General features: G+C 43.4%; 2 protein-coding genes across 5 annotated transcripts in view; one reads left to right on the top strand and one right to left on the bottom strand.

The window, feature by feature from the left end:
- smpd4 (sphingomyelin phosphodiesterase 4) overlaps positions 1-10,712 on the bottom strand; it is an 18,203-nt gene extending 7,491 nt beyond the window's left edge. The window contains exons 1-8 of one of the 3 annotated variants that reach the window (XM_022240504.2): positions 10,590-10,712; positions 9,534-9,617; positions 8,113-8,328; positions 7,484-7,586; positions 6,711-6,772; positions 6,000-6,163; positions 4,310-4,342; positions 708-969 (exon numbers count right to left, since the gene is read on the bottom strand). In XM_022240504.2, coding sequence (XP_022096196.2) covers positions 708-969; positions 4,310-4,342; positions 6,000-6,163; positions 6,711-6,772; positions 7,484-7,586; positions 8,113-8,328; positions 9,534-9,617; positions 10,590-10,664 — 999 coding nt within the window. In that variant the 5' untranslated portion in view covers positions 10,665-10,712. Of the gene's footprint in view, positions 1-707; positions 970-4,309; positions 4,343-5,999; positions 6,164-6,710; positions 6,773-7,483; positions 7,587-8,112; positions 8,329-9,533; positions 9,618-10,150; positions 10,549-10,589 lie in introns of those variants that run through there. The other 2 variants (XM_087140930.1, XM_022240505.2) reach the window with 2 other exon arrangements.
- A 1,915-nt stretch (positions 10,713-12,627) lies between these two features.
- Positions 12,628-18,537, top strand: part of LOC110982264 (neuronal acetylcholine receptor subunit beta-4-like) — a 28,964-nt gene continuing 23,054 nt past the window's right edge. The window contains exons 1-2 of one of the 2 annotated variants that reach the window (XM_087140931.1): positions 12,628-14,006; positions 17,453-17,686. In XM_087140931.1, the coding sequence (XP_086997057.1) occupies positions 17,593-17,686 (94 nt within the window). In that variant the 5' untranslated portion in view covers positions 12,628-14,006; positions 17,453-17,592. Of the gene's footprint in view, positions 14,007-17,140; positions 17,687-18,537 lie in introns of those variants that run through there. The other variant, XM_022240560.2, reaches the window with a different exon arrangement.

Here is an 18,537-nt window from a genome sequence, read left to right on the forward strand (position 1 = left end):
CTGGTCCCCTGTACTTGCCAAGTTCAGTAACCAACTATAAATCTTGTAAAAAGAAGTATTCAGATGGATTTTTCTGCCGTAAGCTAAGCTGTTTTCATCCAAACAGTTTGTTTTCCTGTACAAATTTTTATTTTGCGATAGATAAGGATAACCATTTCCCCCTTTTTCCCTGTGCCACTGTCGTCAGCTGGCAGGTTAAAGTGCAATCACAAAGTTTAAAGTTCTTCCAGAAAAAATGTAATTTCAATATCCGAGGGTGAGATCGAAGGAAATTGAAAAATCCATGAAATAACCACCAGAGGCTTTGCGGGCCCCACAGCAGCGAAGGGCCTACAGTATATATTTGTGTTTTCCTTTTGACACCCCTTAAAATACCCATTTCTTGTGCTCTAAATCAACTGTTATACGTTAAAACACTGTAATGGTAAACTCAGGCTTTTCCTGATTTCAAAAGAGACTGTTTGAAAAATCCTGAAGTCAGGAAAATCCTGATTAAAAACCCCGAAATCAGGGAAAAATCTTGACAAATCTCAGCCTTGAGTATCAAATAGATAATTTCTTTCTTTTTCACTGCAGAATTTGAAGCGATACAACTGAAAGATTCAAAAGTTTCAGAACTGGACCTACAAGTACAGATTGTCATTTTTATCGTACATTCGGTTTTGTTTACTTGCTTTTTTCTATCTCACATTGGTGTACTTTCTTACCCTGACATGCTGTCTGAAACCTTGTTCCTTCGGCTGCAGTGTGTTCTGACTCAGCCAGAATTCCCCCAGTGCCTGCAGCAACACCTCGCTGCGCCATGTCTCCCGGTTGCCGCCGCAGTCCACCGCGGCCGAGGACTGGTGGAGGCCAAACGGGGGCTGGCGTTGGGTGAGCTGGAGGGGGTGACGGAGATGGTGGTGGGACGAGGTGCAGCTGGTGGTATTGCTGCGAAAGAGAGAGCTGTGCTGAGAATCGGCCGAGAATCTTGGGGGCAAAACAAAGGAAAAGAGAAGTACAAGAAAGGAGATATTTAAAGGACATTTGGCCTTTTGACTCATTAGCACCTGCACTATACTGAATTGCACTGTCTATTATTTACAGTGAAGCCGGGTTACCATTGCCATTTAAGTGGGTTTTGGACAGTACAGGGATTAACAGGCTGAGCATCTAAAGCATATGTCAAGCACTTCAGCCTATTCACCCTTGAGCGCCTGTACTGCATCAAATTACACTTTATTTTCACCAGTGAATCCAGGCTTCAGGTGATACTGGGCAGTACAGGGAGTGACGGGCAGGCTGGTTTTGGGTGAAGATACAGTGACCGGTGGGTTAACCTCAACCTTAGACGTGGCCTATTCGCACGCTGAGCCTTATTTCACTACAGTTGCGGTTAAGAGTGATTAGGATTGGCTTACGTTGTAGATTGATCTAGCGACCAGAATTACTGTGCAGCACCATGCTGGAAAGCAGATGGTAACAGTGTGACATTCCTCTCTAATTGGCCACTGTGACGTGACAAAGTGGGCAGTTAAAAGACCTGGGCATGAGCATCATGCCACTGCATTAAATGGCGTCTTCTCTCCAATGATGACTCAATAGTTATATTTCAATTGGCTACATCAACACCACACGCTTTTTTGGTATTAAAAAGTAAAAAAAAAATTTTATAATAATTATTATCCATAGATGTCTGCTAAGTATATTCGGGGGAGGGATTGGAAAGGTTGCGTGGACATGGGGGGTCTTCAGGGACCTCAGTCTACCAAGTGCACCATGTTTTTGGACCAAAATGAAAATGAAACCAGTGTGCCCTTATTACAAGAAGTTGAATGGGTAAAATGCATGTATTAATAAGATTAATTTTGAAAAAATGGAATGTACAAAGTGACAAAATGTCCTCGTGCTGGCATTACGTTAACAAGTACCTAATCAGGTTGGCCAGCGGGGGGCGCTAGCACGAAACCACAGTTGGAGCTGCAGCTGTTTTTATGACACATTTTTGGGAGGGTCTTTCGAGAGAGTTTATGCCAGACAGGCCAGGAGTTCGGTGTGGAAATAAACGGCCAAGAGCCACAGAAAAAACAGATTTGGAGTGTCAAAAGTGCCTTCTGTCGGCGTGTAAAGAACTCGTAGAAATGGCAGACGTTACAATATTCTGGCCTCAGTTCTGGGCTCTCATATGTACCGAACACAATTCTACTTGTCAAACTCATGTTTAAGGGAGGCAGGGCCTGCAGAGTGTCTTGGAATGGTGAAGGAGAGTTTGACATTTGGCGTTATTTTGAAGAAGAATTTGACCCAAACCTAGAAACAGTGACACATGGTCTCCCTGTAGTTATACACACAAGTCGCTCACATAAAAGCAGAAAAGGCAATTGCAAAAACAAAACCAAAGTCTGAAACCAAACTGCATCTAATACATTAAGTTTAGCACCTGAGGTAACATCTACTAGGAGTTTTTGTACATATATTTCTGTTATTGGTACTTTCAATCTATGGACTGCTAGCAATTAACCATTTTTTATGTTTGTTTGGAATGTTTGGCTTAGCTTTGCCATGCTAAAACCAAACTACATCTAATATATTAAGTTTAGCACCTGAGGTAACATCTACTAGGAGTTTTTGTACATATATTTCTGTTATTGGTACTTTCAATCTATGGACTGCTAGCAAACAACCATTTTTTATGTTTGTTTGGAATATTTGGCTGAGCTTTGCCATGCTAAAACCACGAGTAAAGAAAACCAAGTTTTGCCAGGAAATAATAGCCTTAGCCCTTAATAACACCATGCATTGAAACTTGTAAAATTTAACCAACTTTCTGCATTTAGATATTGTTTGCGCAGGTGCTAAGCCGCTGTGGACAGACATGCAAGCAAGGTACACTCACTATAGAGTCTCTTGTATTAGGGCCAAACCAGGAGAGAAACACTGCACGCATTATGCTTTGATAGCCACTGCATTCCAATATTCTCCTCACTGGTGCCCGATAGAGCAAATGCCTTTCACTGCATGCAGTTGGTGCCCATGCCAAGATCCTCCAATTGTTTTAAACAGCTGGTGTGCACACCCCCACTTCTTGCATACAAAAACAAGCATGCACGATGATGTCAGCCCATACGATGCTGTTGCTTTGGTGATAAGTTGCATCTTGGAACGGCTCCAAACTGCTTGGCAAATCTCGTAATTTTGATTAAACTCAGCCATGTCTCAGATGAAACAGAATTACCTGACCGCTCAACCCTTAAAATGTAACTGAGGCTTGACAACATGTGGGCTGTATCACATTGAATGAGTTCATGTCTGTAACCATAAGCAGGGGCCAGGGTTACACAAACGATCTTTTCTGAACTGTGAATGCTTTAAAATATGAAGCAGTCCAAACCTAAAAATTATAATTTTCTGGCCAAAAAAGAAATGGGAAAAAGCCTCCAATATTACAGCATTTGCACGCAGGTGAAAGATCCAAAATCCAACATTTCTCTGTGCATGAGGCCTTGGCAACACTGTTACCATGGCAACAGCTGATGACAAGAAAAGAACGGGATTTGCACTAAAGATTTCATGTATGTTTTAAAGCGTGTCAATGTAATTCAAAATATATACTTCCACTTGAAGCTCATCTGGTTAACAAAGTTGTCCTAAAAGTAATGGTTGAAAAAGAAACTTCAACAAAATTTGCTGCATGTGCTTGGCTGTTCTTTGTATTGACAAGGTTAGCTTCAGTTTTACTTGATATCCTTCAATCTATATACATGTACATGTATCCTGAAAAAAAATCATTACTTCTTCAACAAAATGTCTGATGAATGACATACATTCTAGGCTTTCTTCAACTAATCCATGATTGCCCATGATTGCTCATGCATGAAATAAAAGAAAACACAAGAAACATATTTACGACACTTCCACCGACAACATGACACACTGAAAACTAAACAACAAAACAAAAGCATTAAAGAGAGTAACATAAAGAAACAAAAGGATAGATACATGTAACCTCGTACACAGGGGCACTTCCGGGAACAGCAGCAGCAGCAAGCAATCTACCAAATACACAGGTAAAAAATACAGAGGGAAGGAAAATGGAAAACAGCCAACAACTCTGAGCCACACCCATGGTTAATGCATAAGTGATTTACAAAAAAAATACATGCGAGGTGCAACTCCAGGGATGTGTGTCTGCCCATGGAACGAGGTTGAGAAGATGCATCATGGGAGGGAGAAAACCTTGATCCCACTGATGAGTTTACAGGGGACTGTACACTTGTTCCCTGGGTAGGAAGTTATGAATGGTCGGGTATTAAGGACCAGAGGAACTTACAAATAATGATAGAGAACTCCGTACTGAGGCAGCCTGTAGATGGAGTATGGCAAATACAAAGATTAAACGAGACAATCTCTCAACAGAAAACACACAAGACTTCCACAAATCTCAGCAGATAAAATTGAGCACTTCCAACAAAAGCCCTCATTATGTTGGCAACTTCATTAAAACAAAAACACATGAAAAAAAAAACACAAATTCTGCAAGCATTTATGAATGTGCGTACACTTCAGGCCAACGACCAGCATGGTGGGAGGTAGGGCCTTGTTTAAAAAAAAAAGTTGACCTTTGCATGTCTAACGAACAGCTGACTAGGAAGTGCACTTCAAGTACTAGTTTCAGTTTTAGTAAAAGTATAACAAAGTGGACCTTCACCCAAGGTGGGGTGATGTGGGTGGGGTGGTGGTTGCATGACCCCTGACCCTTTTGGCAACCAGGCCCGAGTTTGATCGCAACTGCACGTTAGAGGTAATGTTGATTGGTGCATGTACCTGCCATCGTTGTTGGTACTCCTTCATTTTATCCAGAATAAATTACAGTACATGAGCGTTTGCCTTAAGAACAAAACGGCATTAATTGATCAGTGTATTTTGAACGGGTCTCCTTGTGTCGAGTATTAACAGCAGTATTTCCCAGAGAGCTAAGCTGGGGACTTTCGCGATGCTGATCGAAAAGTGAAACTGCCTGTGCTTATCTTTACCAGAGTGGTGCGAAGCGATTGCAGTTGTGAATTTCAAAGTGATTGAGAACACACAGACTGGCAGTTGTGACAATTTTGGCCAAGATATAAAATACGGTGCCTTCTAGTACCTTGATTCATATCACACCACTGAATTGATCAACTAAGAAACTCAGGTTTATGTAGCATTGTCATGATTTTAAGACTGTGGAACCCAGTCCCTGTTATTTAAATGAAGAATAATGCTCCGGTTAGAAGTATCAAAAGAACCTGATCTTGGTCGTTTTTTGAACAATTATTAAAGTGTTATCTTTGAGTCCATCACAAGGCCAGTCGTAAGTAACAGGGTGAATAATGACACAAGAATCCTTTTGTCACAGCTCATTTGAATAGCTTGTGCATTGGCCTAAGACTAAATGACTTGTGGTGAACTTATAGGGGCTTGCGGGGACTTGTGATGGACTCGAATACAACACTGATTACAGTTAATTTGGCATATCTAGAGAGATTTTGACACTCCCCAATTCTCCAAATTTATATATGATTTTTCACCCAGCCTACAGTTCTGATGGCTCAATCTCCCCACGGTTTGAACTGTCACAGACAGTCAACAAAAGTTCAATGCCTTTCCCCAGATAAATTAAACTGATATATCACGTGTCACTTGACTGATTATGACTGGAAGGACAAAAGCTTTGTCTAGAGAGTATGCTTGTACATGTATTTGAGGGTTTAACAGAAACCTTGGAATGATTACGGCATACGCTGTGGTGACAAGACAGGAAGAGTGCTGTGACAGCATGAGCAAGGTTTGATGACTGGAAGCTGCGTGTGATCGCTACGTAAAAAGCAATCATGCGACATTGAGATGCAGTGCACTCTTCCGTAGGTTGGATCGTTCCAGCCTCGGTTCTGTGGCACTATGAATCGCTCCTTTCTCAGCTGATGTTTGGATGATCCTCACTCAACATGCCATTTGATCAACGTTTCATCAACACCCGGGCATACCTGTACGGAGGTGAGTGGCCCTGTCCAAGGTTGTGGGTCTGCGTGCTGGTAACGAAGGGAGCTGGGGGCACGCTGCTCCCGTCAATTGGCAGGAAGTGGTGAAGATAATCGTTGAGAAGGTTTGGGTAGAGCCAATCATCTGCATCCGTCCACTGCTGTAAACTCTGGCATCGGATCAACAGACCAGACTAACACTCAACTTTCTCATCTGATCACAGTTAATCAATCCACTTTTTCAATAAATTAAAAAATCGCTTTTCGTGTTGCAGTCAAGTCCATCAAAAGTCTCTTCACAACATCGGGCACAGATATAAATGACACAGACATGTTTTTGTTCCAGTTATTTATGGTCTGATACTTGGCTTATATTTGGACGACTTGTGGAGGACTTGCAGGGACTTGTGATGGGCTTCATTGGAACACTTTTCAAAGAGTTACATCTGTCATCAATTCACTGACAATCAACTTGACCAAATATCAAATTGATTGACAAATAATCTCGCATCTAGTCCAAAATGACCCCATCGATCACAGTATGCCTCTAATTGTATATGCTCCCAACGGACCAATTTATTGATGCATAAAGTCAGTTCAACAGTCAATCATATCAAGGTGAATATGAGAACACAGTGTGTAAGGAAAAAAGACAAAAGCCCCAAAACACCAGCAGTGAGTGGTGCTCTTTACGGACAAATTAAAGCGCACACATACCTCTTGTTTATGTCGATGCACTATCAGATAGGCAAAGTTGTACATAAAATACTCAAATGCAGCTAAAGGCACAAATGTCAAAGAAAATAAACCCAGCTGAAGCCTTCAAGGCCATGGTATAATGTAAGTAACATCTATGTTCAAATTCTGTTCATGTACATAAATTGTAAAGTGAACTGCCTGTTAGCTCCAACGAGAGCAAACTCAAATGTATTTGGGCCATAGTTGTGGGGACAAAATACCTGTTATACAAGCCTTTTGCAAGTTAAATTTGAATAAAATCTGGTGCACTGAGTTCATTAAATTCAAGTAACCATAACAGTTTGAATTTTCCATACTAAAGACATTGTGCTACAGCTATACCTTGTGATTTGGTGCTTACTTACATAAGAGACACCTTGCACTGATACACTGCTTTCAATGGATAAGAAGGGCACAAAGGAACCAGTCCATTCCAGAGATGGTGGTCACAATGTAACGTCTTTAGTCTGGGGAATTTAAGTTTTTATGTTTACGTGCTATCAGAGTTAACTCAGTGTACCAGATTTTATTCAAATTAACTTACAGAAGGCTTATTGTGGGAGTAAGTTTGGTGACCAGCATTGCGGAGATACATTAACGTTAGCAAATCTCAAACAAAATTTTCCTGGCAGTAACAGCCTTCCCCGAAATGCAGTTGCCACTTGGGCAACAAAATGTACACGACTTGTAGAGGCACAAAGTAGCTCTGTGAAGATGAGCTCCGTCGGTGATGGACTTTGGCAAAAGGATACTCAGTGATACTGTTGTGGGTAGTCTGCCCTGAGCCGGATAACCCAGCTTATGGGCATATAAACCAGGCATGGCTCCTTCTAGAATGGCGTCCCTGGTTGGGGCCTGATTGAGAAGGAAAACCACAATGTTAACATGTCAATGCATCTTCAGAGCCGACAGCTTCTAAAGGAATAAATGTTCAGTTTAGGGTGGCTTTTAGCGAGGAACGGGGGATAAGTACCTTGCAGGAGCAGGTTCAAAAAGTTGGGCCAACTTGTCGGTCGTGGCACTCAAAAACTGTAACGGTCCAATATCGGAACTCTTCTCAAGGATAATTCAATTAGAAAGGTTCAGAAATTACTGAGTAGGAGATGCAGCATCCATGATCAGACACAGTAAAAGCAGTACGTTTAGAAATTTAGGTTCAACACTGAAAGCAAACTTTGTACTGAAATTGAGGCCTTTTGCTTGAAATTTTGTACACAAATCCTGCCTCTTTTGCAGAGATAAATACCCCATCGGCCTTTGTTTCTAGAATTAAAACCAAACACTCATTAACATGTCTTCAGTTTTTCCCCCTGGTAACATCACATCACGACTGTATCTGGTTGAAAGCATGGCAATCGCTCTGGCAATTTGGCAGACGTACTGGCAGGTTGGAGACTGGGAACTCGTAGCGTAGTGCAGGGTCAGCCTGCAGCTTGTAGACCATGGTCATGAGATGGCCGTGGGGGGACAGGAACTCATGCAACATCCGGTAGTCATCCCTGAAGGTCTGCTGGGTGGCAGCGTGCAGGCCCCAGCCCGGGTTCTGGTTGTAGCCAAAGATGCTGTCCAGCAGCAGAGGGTATACACTGTGAAGCTCCTATGGCGGAGGGTAAAAATGGCTCGCTTTTGGCAAAAATGTACCCACAGGACAGAGGGGTGCTCCAGTCACAAATACCACTTCAACAAGATAATGACAGACTGTGAAAGTTGACGTGAGAATGTCTTAGAAATTGAAAATGGAAGAAAATGTACCATGGAATGGAAATGCTTCTCTCATAAAATCTGCTGCTCTACAGCATAATGATAGACTGTGAAATTGGACAGATTGAGGTTCTTTGGGGATGAAAATGAGTGGTTTGGAAGAAAACATATCATGGAATGGATCAGTACTTCTATCATAGACACCACTGCCAAAGCAGGATAACAAAGTCCTTTAGACTGTGAACTTTGACCGGTCAAGAAGTGCTGATGCAATCACAATACATAATTGTGTTAAAAATTTAGGGATTGCTGTCAACTCTACATGTACCTTGTGGACTGCATGAGTATTAATATAGAGGATTTTCAGTCCTGTGATTTTTGACGGTCTGCGTACAATTTATACAGATATGTGCGGAAACGCGCACGCGCATTCAAAGTCTGTCAACACTCCTGCGTACATGAAATTGCCAATACATGTAGAAATACCCAGATTTGAAAATATGGACACAGTACTCTTCCTAAAATGCCCTTTGCTGCCCGTCATGTTACGTCACATGAAAATCCTCTACACAAGTCGCTACCGAAAATCTTGCTGTGACTAATCTACGCTTCGTCACACTGTGCAGAATAGGTTGCAAGCAGGATAAGGACAGACCGGTGATCTGTGACACAACAGATGTCCAAAGCCACATGCCGGCCACAGCGAGATACCAGCTGAGCCCACTGTCCCCAATGTACTTATGGCCCATGTGTACTTGGGACAGGCCCAACCATTGTCGGTAAAGTTTAACATACTCAGCTACATGCACAGAATGCATGAACAGTGTGCTATCTTGGAGAATAGATTTGTTATAAATGTGAAGTCAGTGCCAATGATAGTACAAAGCATCAACTCATGCACATCACGCAGGAAAAATAGCCTTCCCTCCATGATGGTGCACCATGAAAATTCTTAAGACACAGTTAAGTAGGAACACGGTGTCAAGGTATTAGCATGTCATATGCAGGAGGAACTTTTATGAGGAAAAGTAGAAATTTTAAAAAAATACATAAAAACAATAGGATGACTGGTTTTTACAATTTGTATCTCATGTACAGTACCTTGCTTGATGACATCTGTATAAAGGCACCTATCTCTTCACATCGTTGCCTCATTGGCTTGTTACAGGCTTCCATCACACCGCTCTGATCAAATAAACCGTTATAACATGCAGGATTTGATTTGGCAAGGTCCAACTTTAACTAAACGTCAAGAATGTAGGCCTATAATGCCTACCTTACCAAGGAAGGAAATGAATACATGTAATAAATGGGCACATTGTAAATTTTAAACTCACGGGGATAAGCAAAAACCTATGCTGACTAGGCCTATGTTGTCGGTGTGTTGACAGTAGGCCTAATTATTTTTTTACCATAGGCCTAAGCCTTATTCTTATAGCTAATACAGCATGGGTGATTTTGCACAATGGTAGAAAGGCAGTGTGGGAAGGAAAAGGGGGCAATGTTGCTCATTTTTCCTTCCCACAATGCCTTTCTACCAATGTGTAAAACCACTCATGCCGTATTACTATTGATTAGCGAGGCTTAGTGTTTACACAACCAAGACAGTGACAATCAATAGGATACAAACGTCTCACTGTTCTTTCTGGCCCTAGACCTATTTAGTCTGGTACACAGGACAGCCTATGGAATGCCAAAGAGACATTTAATGCGATTACCGAATCGGTGATGCATTTTAGCAATCGGTGATGCATATTCACGATCGGTGATCACCATCAGCTAGTGATGCATATTCACCAGTGGTGATGGGCGTTTCCATCGTCGATGCATATTTGAAAGCTGTGATTGGTTTTTACAATCGTTGGTGGACTTTTGCGAAAGCATCATAAAAACTGATCAATCCGATCACTTGCCACAGTGAGTAGCCCTAATTACTAACATTCTGGCCTTCAGTAAAAAATAAGGCATGTTACTTGTTTAAGTTGTTAGGCTTTACAATCACAAATCAGACGTTATTCACGGCATGCAAAAATTGCCTTGACTGAATCATTGAATGGAGAAATCTTTCAAGTTGCTCTGGTATTACTGCTTGTTCAAACCTTATGATACATGCACGGTCAGCTATACAAGTTATAACTGCATTAAGCACTTGATTACCGATCTTGGCGCAGACGCAATCGCCGAATCAGTTGAGGAGAAAGTCAAATTTGCTCCAAACAAGGACGCCGCCATCTTGAACAACAGCGCCCTCTCTGGCCACTAAAGCGCATTCTTCTCCTAGTTCACGTGTTGGAGTCGGCCCTACTGACGCTCGCACGCTCCTCTCTGCCTTATGAACTAGGGATGGTACCAACTTCACCAAGTGATGCCTCAGAAGATAGCCTTCAGCAGCATGTAGCACTGTGAAAGGCAAAGAATGCTTGGACTCAGGGCAAAGCCAGGAACTTCCTCGTGGTACTTGACCAGCGACCGTCCCACCTCATCCTGCAGGACGCTTCCCTTTTGACGTCACGACCAGTGGTTCTCGGCGAGGGGTTTTACACGAGAAACCCAAGTTTGACTAGTAGTAAGAGTAGATGGTCGGCCGCCAAGGGGAACGAGGCTCCGGACCTCGGGTTACATGCCCGTAATAAGTCCCGGATTCGAACCCAAGCACGAGACGATTGATTTATTTTGTTGAATGGTAGCCCCGGGCGAGCCCCCACTTCCTCATCATAATGAAGCTTATGCTCGTTTTGTCACCCATACTAGGATGTCTCAGCTCGGAAAGCGCAAGCAGGTTGTCCAGTCTTTGCTCTCTGGTCCTCCAACAGTGCGAAGTGGGGAACTCATGGTTTTGAGGGCTCGGTTGCTGAAATCTTGGCCTCGGCTTCGAGAAGTTGATGTCTTCTTTAAAAAACATAATAATAAAACTGCTTTATATTGAATCTGTCTCGTGATCTCTCAAGAATTCTATCAGAAAATGATGAAGAATGATTTAGGCAAGAAAAATAATTATACTTCTTTTGACACAAGATACCAGTAACAAAATAAGGCACAAGTCGCTAGAACAATTTTTGAGTGATATGCCTTTCAGAGAATTTTGTATTGTATAAATCAATGGGAATCCTCAACATTTCTTCGCCCATATAATTTATCGGTATGCCAAAGTAAGTAATACATCCAAAAAGAACATGGATTTCTGAAAATATGCATGGCCTTGGGACTCGTGAGTTACAGATACCGACTGTCTCCATCAACGCCGTAGCCAGCTTTGGACGTGGGGGGGGGCACAAGACCAGGGCCATCACAGGGAAGATAGATAAATTTGATGCTCATGTTTTTGGCGATGGGGGAAACTGTTCACTGGGGGAGCAGTCTGCCCATCGGGGGGGGGCGGGGACGGGCACGATCTCCCCTGTCGGCCAGGTTTCAAATATCATTAACTGGCCCTGCCTTTGATGACCTCATTGTCTCATTCTCCAATGGCGAAAACTAAACAACCACCGTTAGCCGTCTTAAGGGATCAGCCCACAACAAAGGGGAGGGGCGCCCGGATGAGGGGATCATACTACGGGTAAGGTGAGAGATCGATAACGGCATCTGTTGTGGGAGGCGACGCGGGCTGACTGCGGGGGGCTGACTGCGGGTATTTTGTCCGTGAGGGGAGTGGAGCAGATAACAGCGACGGTGTAGGCATGTATCGATCCTGGGCGCCTAGATCGATGCCTTGGATACATTGAGAGCTGACTGTACACGAGACTCAATTAGTCGTCAATTATTCTGATTTGTTCTGATAAATTCGAATCTCCTCCAACCACGGCCATTGGCAACGTGGAGTGTAGGCCAGAGCTTACAAATAATTTGACTTTAACTCAAAGAAAGGGTTCAGTTCCTCCACTCACACCAAAAGCTTCTCCTATTCAAGCTAACCTGAGCATGCTGTTACAAAGTTTTCGGAATTTAATAATCGGAGGGCGTTGCTCTCAGGGCATTGTCTTCAACAAGCGTATCCAAATCTCAGGGAACTTACTTCTGTGACATTATGTGAGAAGCGTCAGCGATAGAGATACCATCTATGGTATTGTGCTTTAAACGCAGAATTTGGCAGGTTGGCGTTTTTGTGGTAATTTGTTTACATAATGCGTAAATACATGCTGTAATTACGCAATGCTACTTAAATTAACTGCGCTCCGTTAAGGTCTATTTGAGCGGTTTTGTCCAATTCTTTTCCCTTCGAAAGACGGAAACTCCTCGGTTTGTTATAAATAATATTTACATTATCATATCTGTTGGCTCGGTTAAACTTGTCTCCTCCCCACAATTAGGTTCGTCTAATTATTGAGATTAGATGGCCTTGTCCATCGTCAGAAAAATAACCTCTCTGCCTGGCCTCTCCACCACCACCTGCATAGAATATTGCTCAAGATATAGAGTTGAGGCCTATGCTAAAAACAGCTCCCAAATTCCAACAACTAACTTTTGTATCGACCAGATTTAAGATCTAGCTCCGTGGTGCCACCGACCATAATCCAAAAAATTCCCCCCTGCGGACGAACCACCCGTGATCCTCTGATAAATCCCCGCCCGGCATTCAATCCGTCCGGGAGATCTTGGAGACGGGCGGGGGTACATTGACGATAACACGGTCTGGGTGTCGTTGCATTGTCCGGCTCTTTGTGAAGCCGTCCTTGGACCGATCTTAGAATCTTGTCACCGTAACGGTTGTTGGTCCCGAATCGGCTCGACTGTGAAGTGAAAAAAAGACGGTTAGAAGAAGGAATCGACCCCCTCAGAGTTGGAACCCCTTTTGTCAGCACTCCCTGAGGCATCACGGGATGGATGATTATTTACTGAGCTGGTGCGGTATGGTTTCTGAGACACTAACAAGGACGGATGCTTTGACGATGCCTTGATCAATCAGTAACGGCTGCAAGGTGGTAATTCTCACGTAACCGTTGACAGATGGCAAGCTGAGTCAGGCAAGTTGCCGTGGAGGGAAATTATCGCTTCGGAAATAAGTGTCAAGACTGTCATAAGGACTAGATTGGACTTTCGATCTCTGTCATCCAGGGAAAAGGAGAAGATAAAAACTACTTTGAGGATGCCAGCCACAAGATAGACAGATAACAGACCAGTGCTCCTGACATTTGATGGTGCTGTCGAGGGAAATTATCGCTTTGAAAAAAAAGTGACGAGATTGCCATCCAGTGGAACTTATAGATAAAAACTTATCAGTGCAACTGCCATCTTATGATCAGCACTGGTGTTTAGGTTGTGGGTAATCTATCAGCGACCAGCACAGTTCTGCTGAATATACCAAAAGGACATCTCTGAGAAGTTTATTAGAGTCCAGCGTTAGACTGTCGTCGCCAGTTTTACCAACACCGGGCGACGCTAATTTCTCACACCTTGAAGACGGGGGAAGACGACCCAAGGGACCTATGGTTTATCTTCGCCGGTGGAGTGGAATAAGGCTGTCGACTGATTGGTTTAACGGTGGAACAGTTAAATATACACTCCTGGATGACTTCACTGAACGGACGCCAATATTGGGAGTGCAAATTTAAACTGCCTTTTTGTCAGCCTCACAAGGTGAGTCATAAAATGTAAAGCGATGCCCAGTGGTTGGTGTTTAAATTGGCCTAGTTTGGTTACAAAGCAATCAAATCAAGTATGGATGTCACTGTCACTCCCATGGGATGGACTAGTTTTACCAACTCCGCATTGATTCGTTTCCAGTACCGTTATTTTGGTATTTATAATTGCAAAAATGATGTATATCTTAAGCTGGACAGCCCGCCTCCCTTAGCGTCAATTATTTAAGGACTGTGTACTCAGCACGTGCTATCCCTTGAACTTCAAGTGGAGACTTTTTAATGGAAACTATAAGCATGCCTTACTTCAGATGCCTCAACAAGGCCACAGGCGTTTTTCATGACGCTGCTTAGGCAATAATTACTAAGCTTGAAAGCGCTTGCTGTTACATTCAAACGGGCTACCAACCAGAGAATCATAGTGATTTAGGTCGAGCATTACTAGTTTTCATTTGAATTCTGATGACATGAAGTGCTAAGTACAAAACACCGACTGGCACTTATGGTAACACTGGGGACGGTCAAAACCTCGTGTATGTATGTTTCTCATTTCAGTCCGTTTCTGCTGCCATTTTTGGAAACCAGAGACACTGTATTTCTACACACAGATTTCTTAGCGAGTATAGTTGAGGCTGTTTTGCGTGTGTCCGGAATTCTTAAATGGTCGACGATTTCACGAGAGGGGGTATGTGGGAAGACTGGCACACACGTTCAGGAAAGCTGGAAATAATTTCACATTTCTTAACACTTCGTATGCAAGAATTTTGGGTTTTTCTAGTTCAAAATCACTCTCTTGTTGTCGATGTCTCACGCGTTTTGAATTCACCAACCATCAATATCTCCAGCATTCCTCTTTTCTGCACACTGCAAACGCCACAGTTTCGAGACTGAACCGTCACTAAGCAACATTCCCTCAACCGCAGATTCGCAAACACGGTAATAGATGAACAAATACTGAGCTCTGCGGTAATTACTTCGCAGTCACCAAACAAACGGCGTCGACCCTGCCCATACTTAAATTGGACAACATCTCGACCGAAGGAGATTCGGACAAGACAGACCGGACCCACACCGAGACGTCACAATAATTAAAATTGTATGGGATAGTTTATTTGCCGCCCTTCACTAAACTAATTCGAATCAATAAGGAACGCTTAAAGTGGACGCCGTTTGATTCATTAGGAGATGTTTTATTTATGGAACGGTACTAGGAGCCCGTATTTAAGCAACCAATATCTGAATAATTTAAAGGAAGACTTTTCGCTACTGCTGCACAGTGTGTGTAATCGGGAGTTCTCTTAGAATCGCCTATAATGGCTACACCATTCTGGAAATTAGAACTGTCGGTTGGACAAGTATTTCATTTCAGCATTATTAACGACTCTTTCCTCGGTCAGTCTTCATATCATTGCTCAGTTGTCAATGTTGATAGGATTGTTCGAAATCGTCGACGCCTGCGTGCCGCATGAGCACCACGGCCGCCAGTATAACAGATCTCGTTATTCTTATTTTCACTATCACTATCATCGTTCTCACCACCTATAACCAGTGGCGTAAATCTGTGCCAGGGGTGGGTGTGGGGGTGGGGATGGGGAAAGGTGGGGAATGACTTGCCTGGCCATCAAAATTTGAAAAGCGGAGGGGGGGCACCATATGACTCTGTATGGTCGATGTTCATGATATTGATGTACATCTGTACTATGCATTCAGAATGGCCTATTTATGGCTTTCAAAATTGTTTCCCCCTTTTTTAGTGATATGGAATGCATTTTGGTCTGAAAAATTCGTCACACTCAGCTTTAATTGTTTGCTTACCACAAAATTAATGTGGGTGGGTGAGATTCAATAGCCCCCCCCCCAGAATAAAGGGGGGGGGTATATATACCCCCATCCCCCGGGATTTACGCCCCTGCTTATAACGCAAGGCATCCATCATCGATACGATCATGGAGGAAGGAAAACAGAACCCCCGTGCATGATCAAGCCGACGGCAGCATCACAATCAATGTTACCCATATTACCAGCTGGGCATAAAACTTTCTACTTATGACGGCAATTATTACAATAAACCCACTGTCAACATGAGCATCACCACTAAGCACACCATCTTTCTCTGTGATGTAATTCACCAACACCCCCCCCCACACACACACACACCCACACATTTCTCTCTCCTGGTATGTTCCCACTAAAGACTGGATTGTCAGAACGACGAGTCCGTCTTGTTTGCAGTACCGCTTCGGGAAGGCGCTTGCTCACTCTACTTGGCGCTTTCTTTGTCCAAACCACAGATTGTTGGCCTATCGATCGGGTCTTTACAGGCCACGGGGGACAGGAGGCTTGTGGAAGCCAGCCTAGTGCCTTCTGCTCCGCCGTACGCGGGCCTTTCAATGGTGATCGATAGTCGGTGTTGACTAATCGACATAATTAACCCATCTGTGATTGGCGACCGTTACAAGGTGAAACTTCACACTGCAAGAAGGACTTCTCGCGGTGCCGTAGGAATCACGCTTCAAGCTATCGAAAGCATGAAAAGCGAACCAACCCATTGGACAGTTTTCGCAATCGGACCGCAATTTTGAAAGTTAAGTTTTCGGTAGAGCATCATGGACGCTGTACGTCTGGCCATGGAGGTAATTCTACCTCCATGGTCTGGCACTGAAAGTTGCCATCCGTCGATGTCTAAAGAAATGGTAAACGGGCCGCAAATCTAAACGACGATCTAATTTCTTTTCTGCTCCTTAGGGCCAGTTACAGTGAAACAAACACGCGTGCATGGGTGCTTCTGCATGTGCCATTTGTTTCTAAGGGCATAAAGGGGTTATTAAATCTACGGTACTCATAGTTTTTGGACTTTGAGGGAGGGTCTGTCAGTCGAGGGATAGGGGGAAAAATTACTTGCCTGTCCCCAGAAATTAAGATAATTTTTGTTTTCTTGGAAGGAAATTCCGGACAGGGTCGGTGGCATAAAAGGGTTCTTACCCTCATTGGGAGCAAAAATAAGGGTCAGTCGGAGAACTATGGAATTAAGTAAGGACTCCCTGTAAGCAAACAGCCCGAATCAGGTTCGTGGCTTTTGTGTTATAATATTGGCGGTGCAGCGTGTCAGTAAACACATGACATTTTTCTTCATGTGGCTTGGCCTACTGATCCACGAGTGGATCGCCCTCTCGCGTCTGCCACGCTGTAGCGCCTCTCCGCGCTACTGTCGTCATGACGCAGGTACCCGCGGTATCAGCTGTTCCAGTCGGCCCGCTCCCGTACTCTCATTTCTCGCTCCGGGCCAACGCCGTGCTATATTTACGCATCGCTAAACGAGCGTAGCATGCCTCGCAATAAAGCCCGCGCCAGCCCACAAATAATGTCGGAAATATCCCCCTCGCTTTAATAATGCTAAGTGCGATTTAAAGGAGCCTTCTTTTCTTGCGGTTGCACAAATTTTAGGGGCTGCTGATGAATACGATGGACGAAATGACAGTGCATGTGTCGGTATTGAAGGACATACGAGGAACGCATCTATAGCTGCGAGGAGAGTGTCTTCTAAGACATCCCGAAGAAGAGGGGGGAAAAAGCAGAAAAGAAACATGTGTAGGCTGCGGGAAACAGCGAGGGATCTGTGGAGGATTGTACAGAGGACATGGTGCTGTTGGCTTCTTCTAGCAAGTCTCCATCTATCAGGTAAACAACATTCGAATCCTGACATTTTTTTCCCGCCATCCTCAGGGTTATTTTTTTCGCACCTCGAAGGCTGTGGAGAAACGGGCAGCTATTGCTGTTATTTGATATAAATGAGACGTCTGAAATGTCTCCCGAGAAGCGTGCTTCGGATGCTACAGTGGTAATAATATCCCTAATTAAAAACTGATCGCACCGTGCAGCTTGGCATTTTTTTTCTTCCCGGGTGCGATCGTGTGGGAGTCGAATGGTCTTCGTTCTACTAGAATTTCATGAATAAACACACTCTATTGATCAAGTAAGTAAATGGCAAAAATACAGCAAAAAAGGAGTAAATCAAGATGGCCGCTTGAATAATATGGCGTACCTTCAATTTGGTGCCATAGCAAATTTCGCCGTTGACTTGATTGGCGTGAGGGAGCATCAACTAACTTGTAGTTGATGATCGATTTGTAGAATAAAAGTCGATTGCGTTATTGTGTCAGACAATTGCGTAATCAGTAATGCCCAAATCATCATGCAGTAATGGCTATATCGCTAACATCAGCCCAAAATGACAGGGAAAAGACGAGAAAGCGGATACAACCATAAGTCAGATTCTCACTGCCTCCAAACGAATACGTAATCCATGGGGGGCTCTCCATGTCAAATGCTTTGCTATACATGTAGCCAAAGCCAAAGACAAACAGTGAAAGCGAGTTGCAAACAGAAATTAGTGGAAAGAACACTGTGTCATTCAGAATCACGTGTGTCAGATATTAATGAAAACATCAGTTGCATTGGTACAATATTCGTGCGCGCAAAGCAGGCCCTACTTCTGTTAAACAAAAGAAAAACCCTGACTGAAATATTGA

This window comes from Acanthaster planci, linkage group LG09 (genome assembly GCF_054643075.1).
Source record: "Acanthaster planci isolate LZ-2023a linkage group LG09, COTS_SCS, whole genome shotgun sequence".
Classification (NCBI taxonomy): Eukaryota; Metazoa; Echinodermata; class Asteroidea; order Valvatida; family Acanthasteridae; genus Acanthaster; species Acanthaster planci.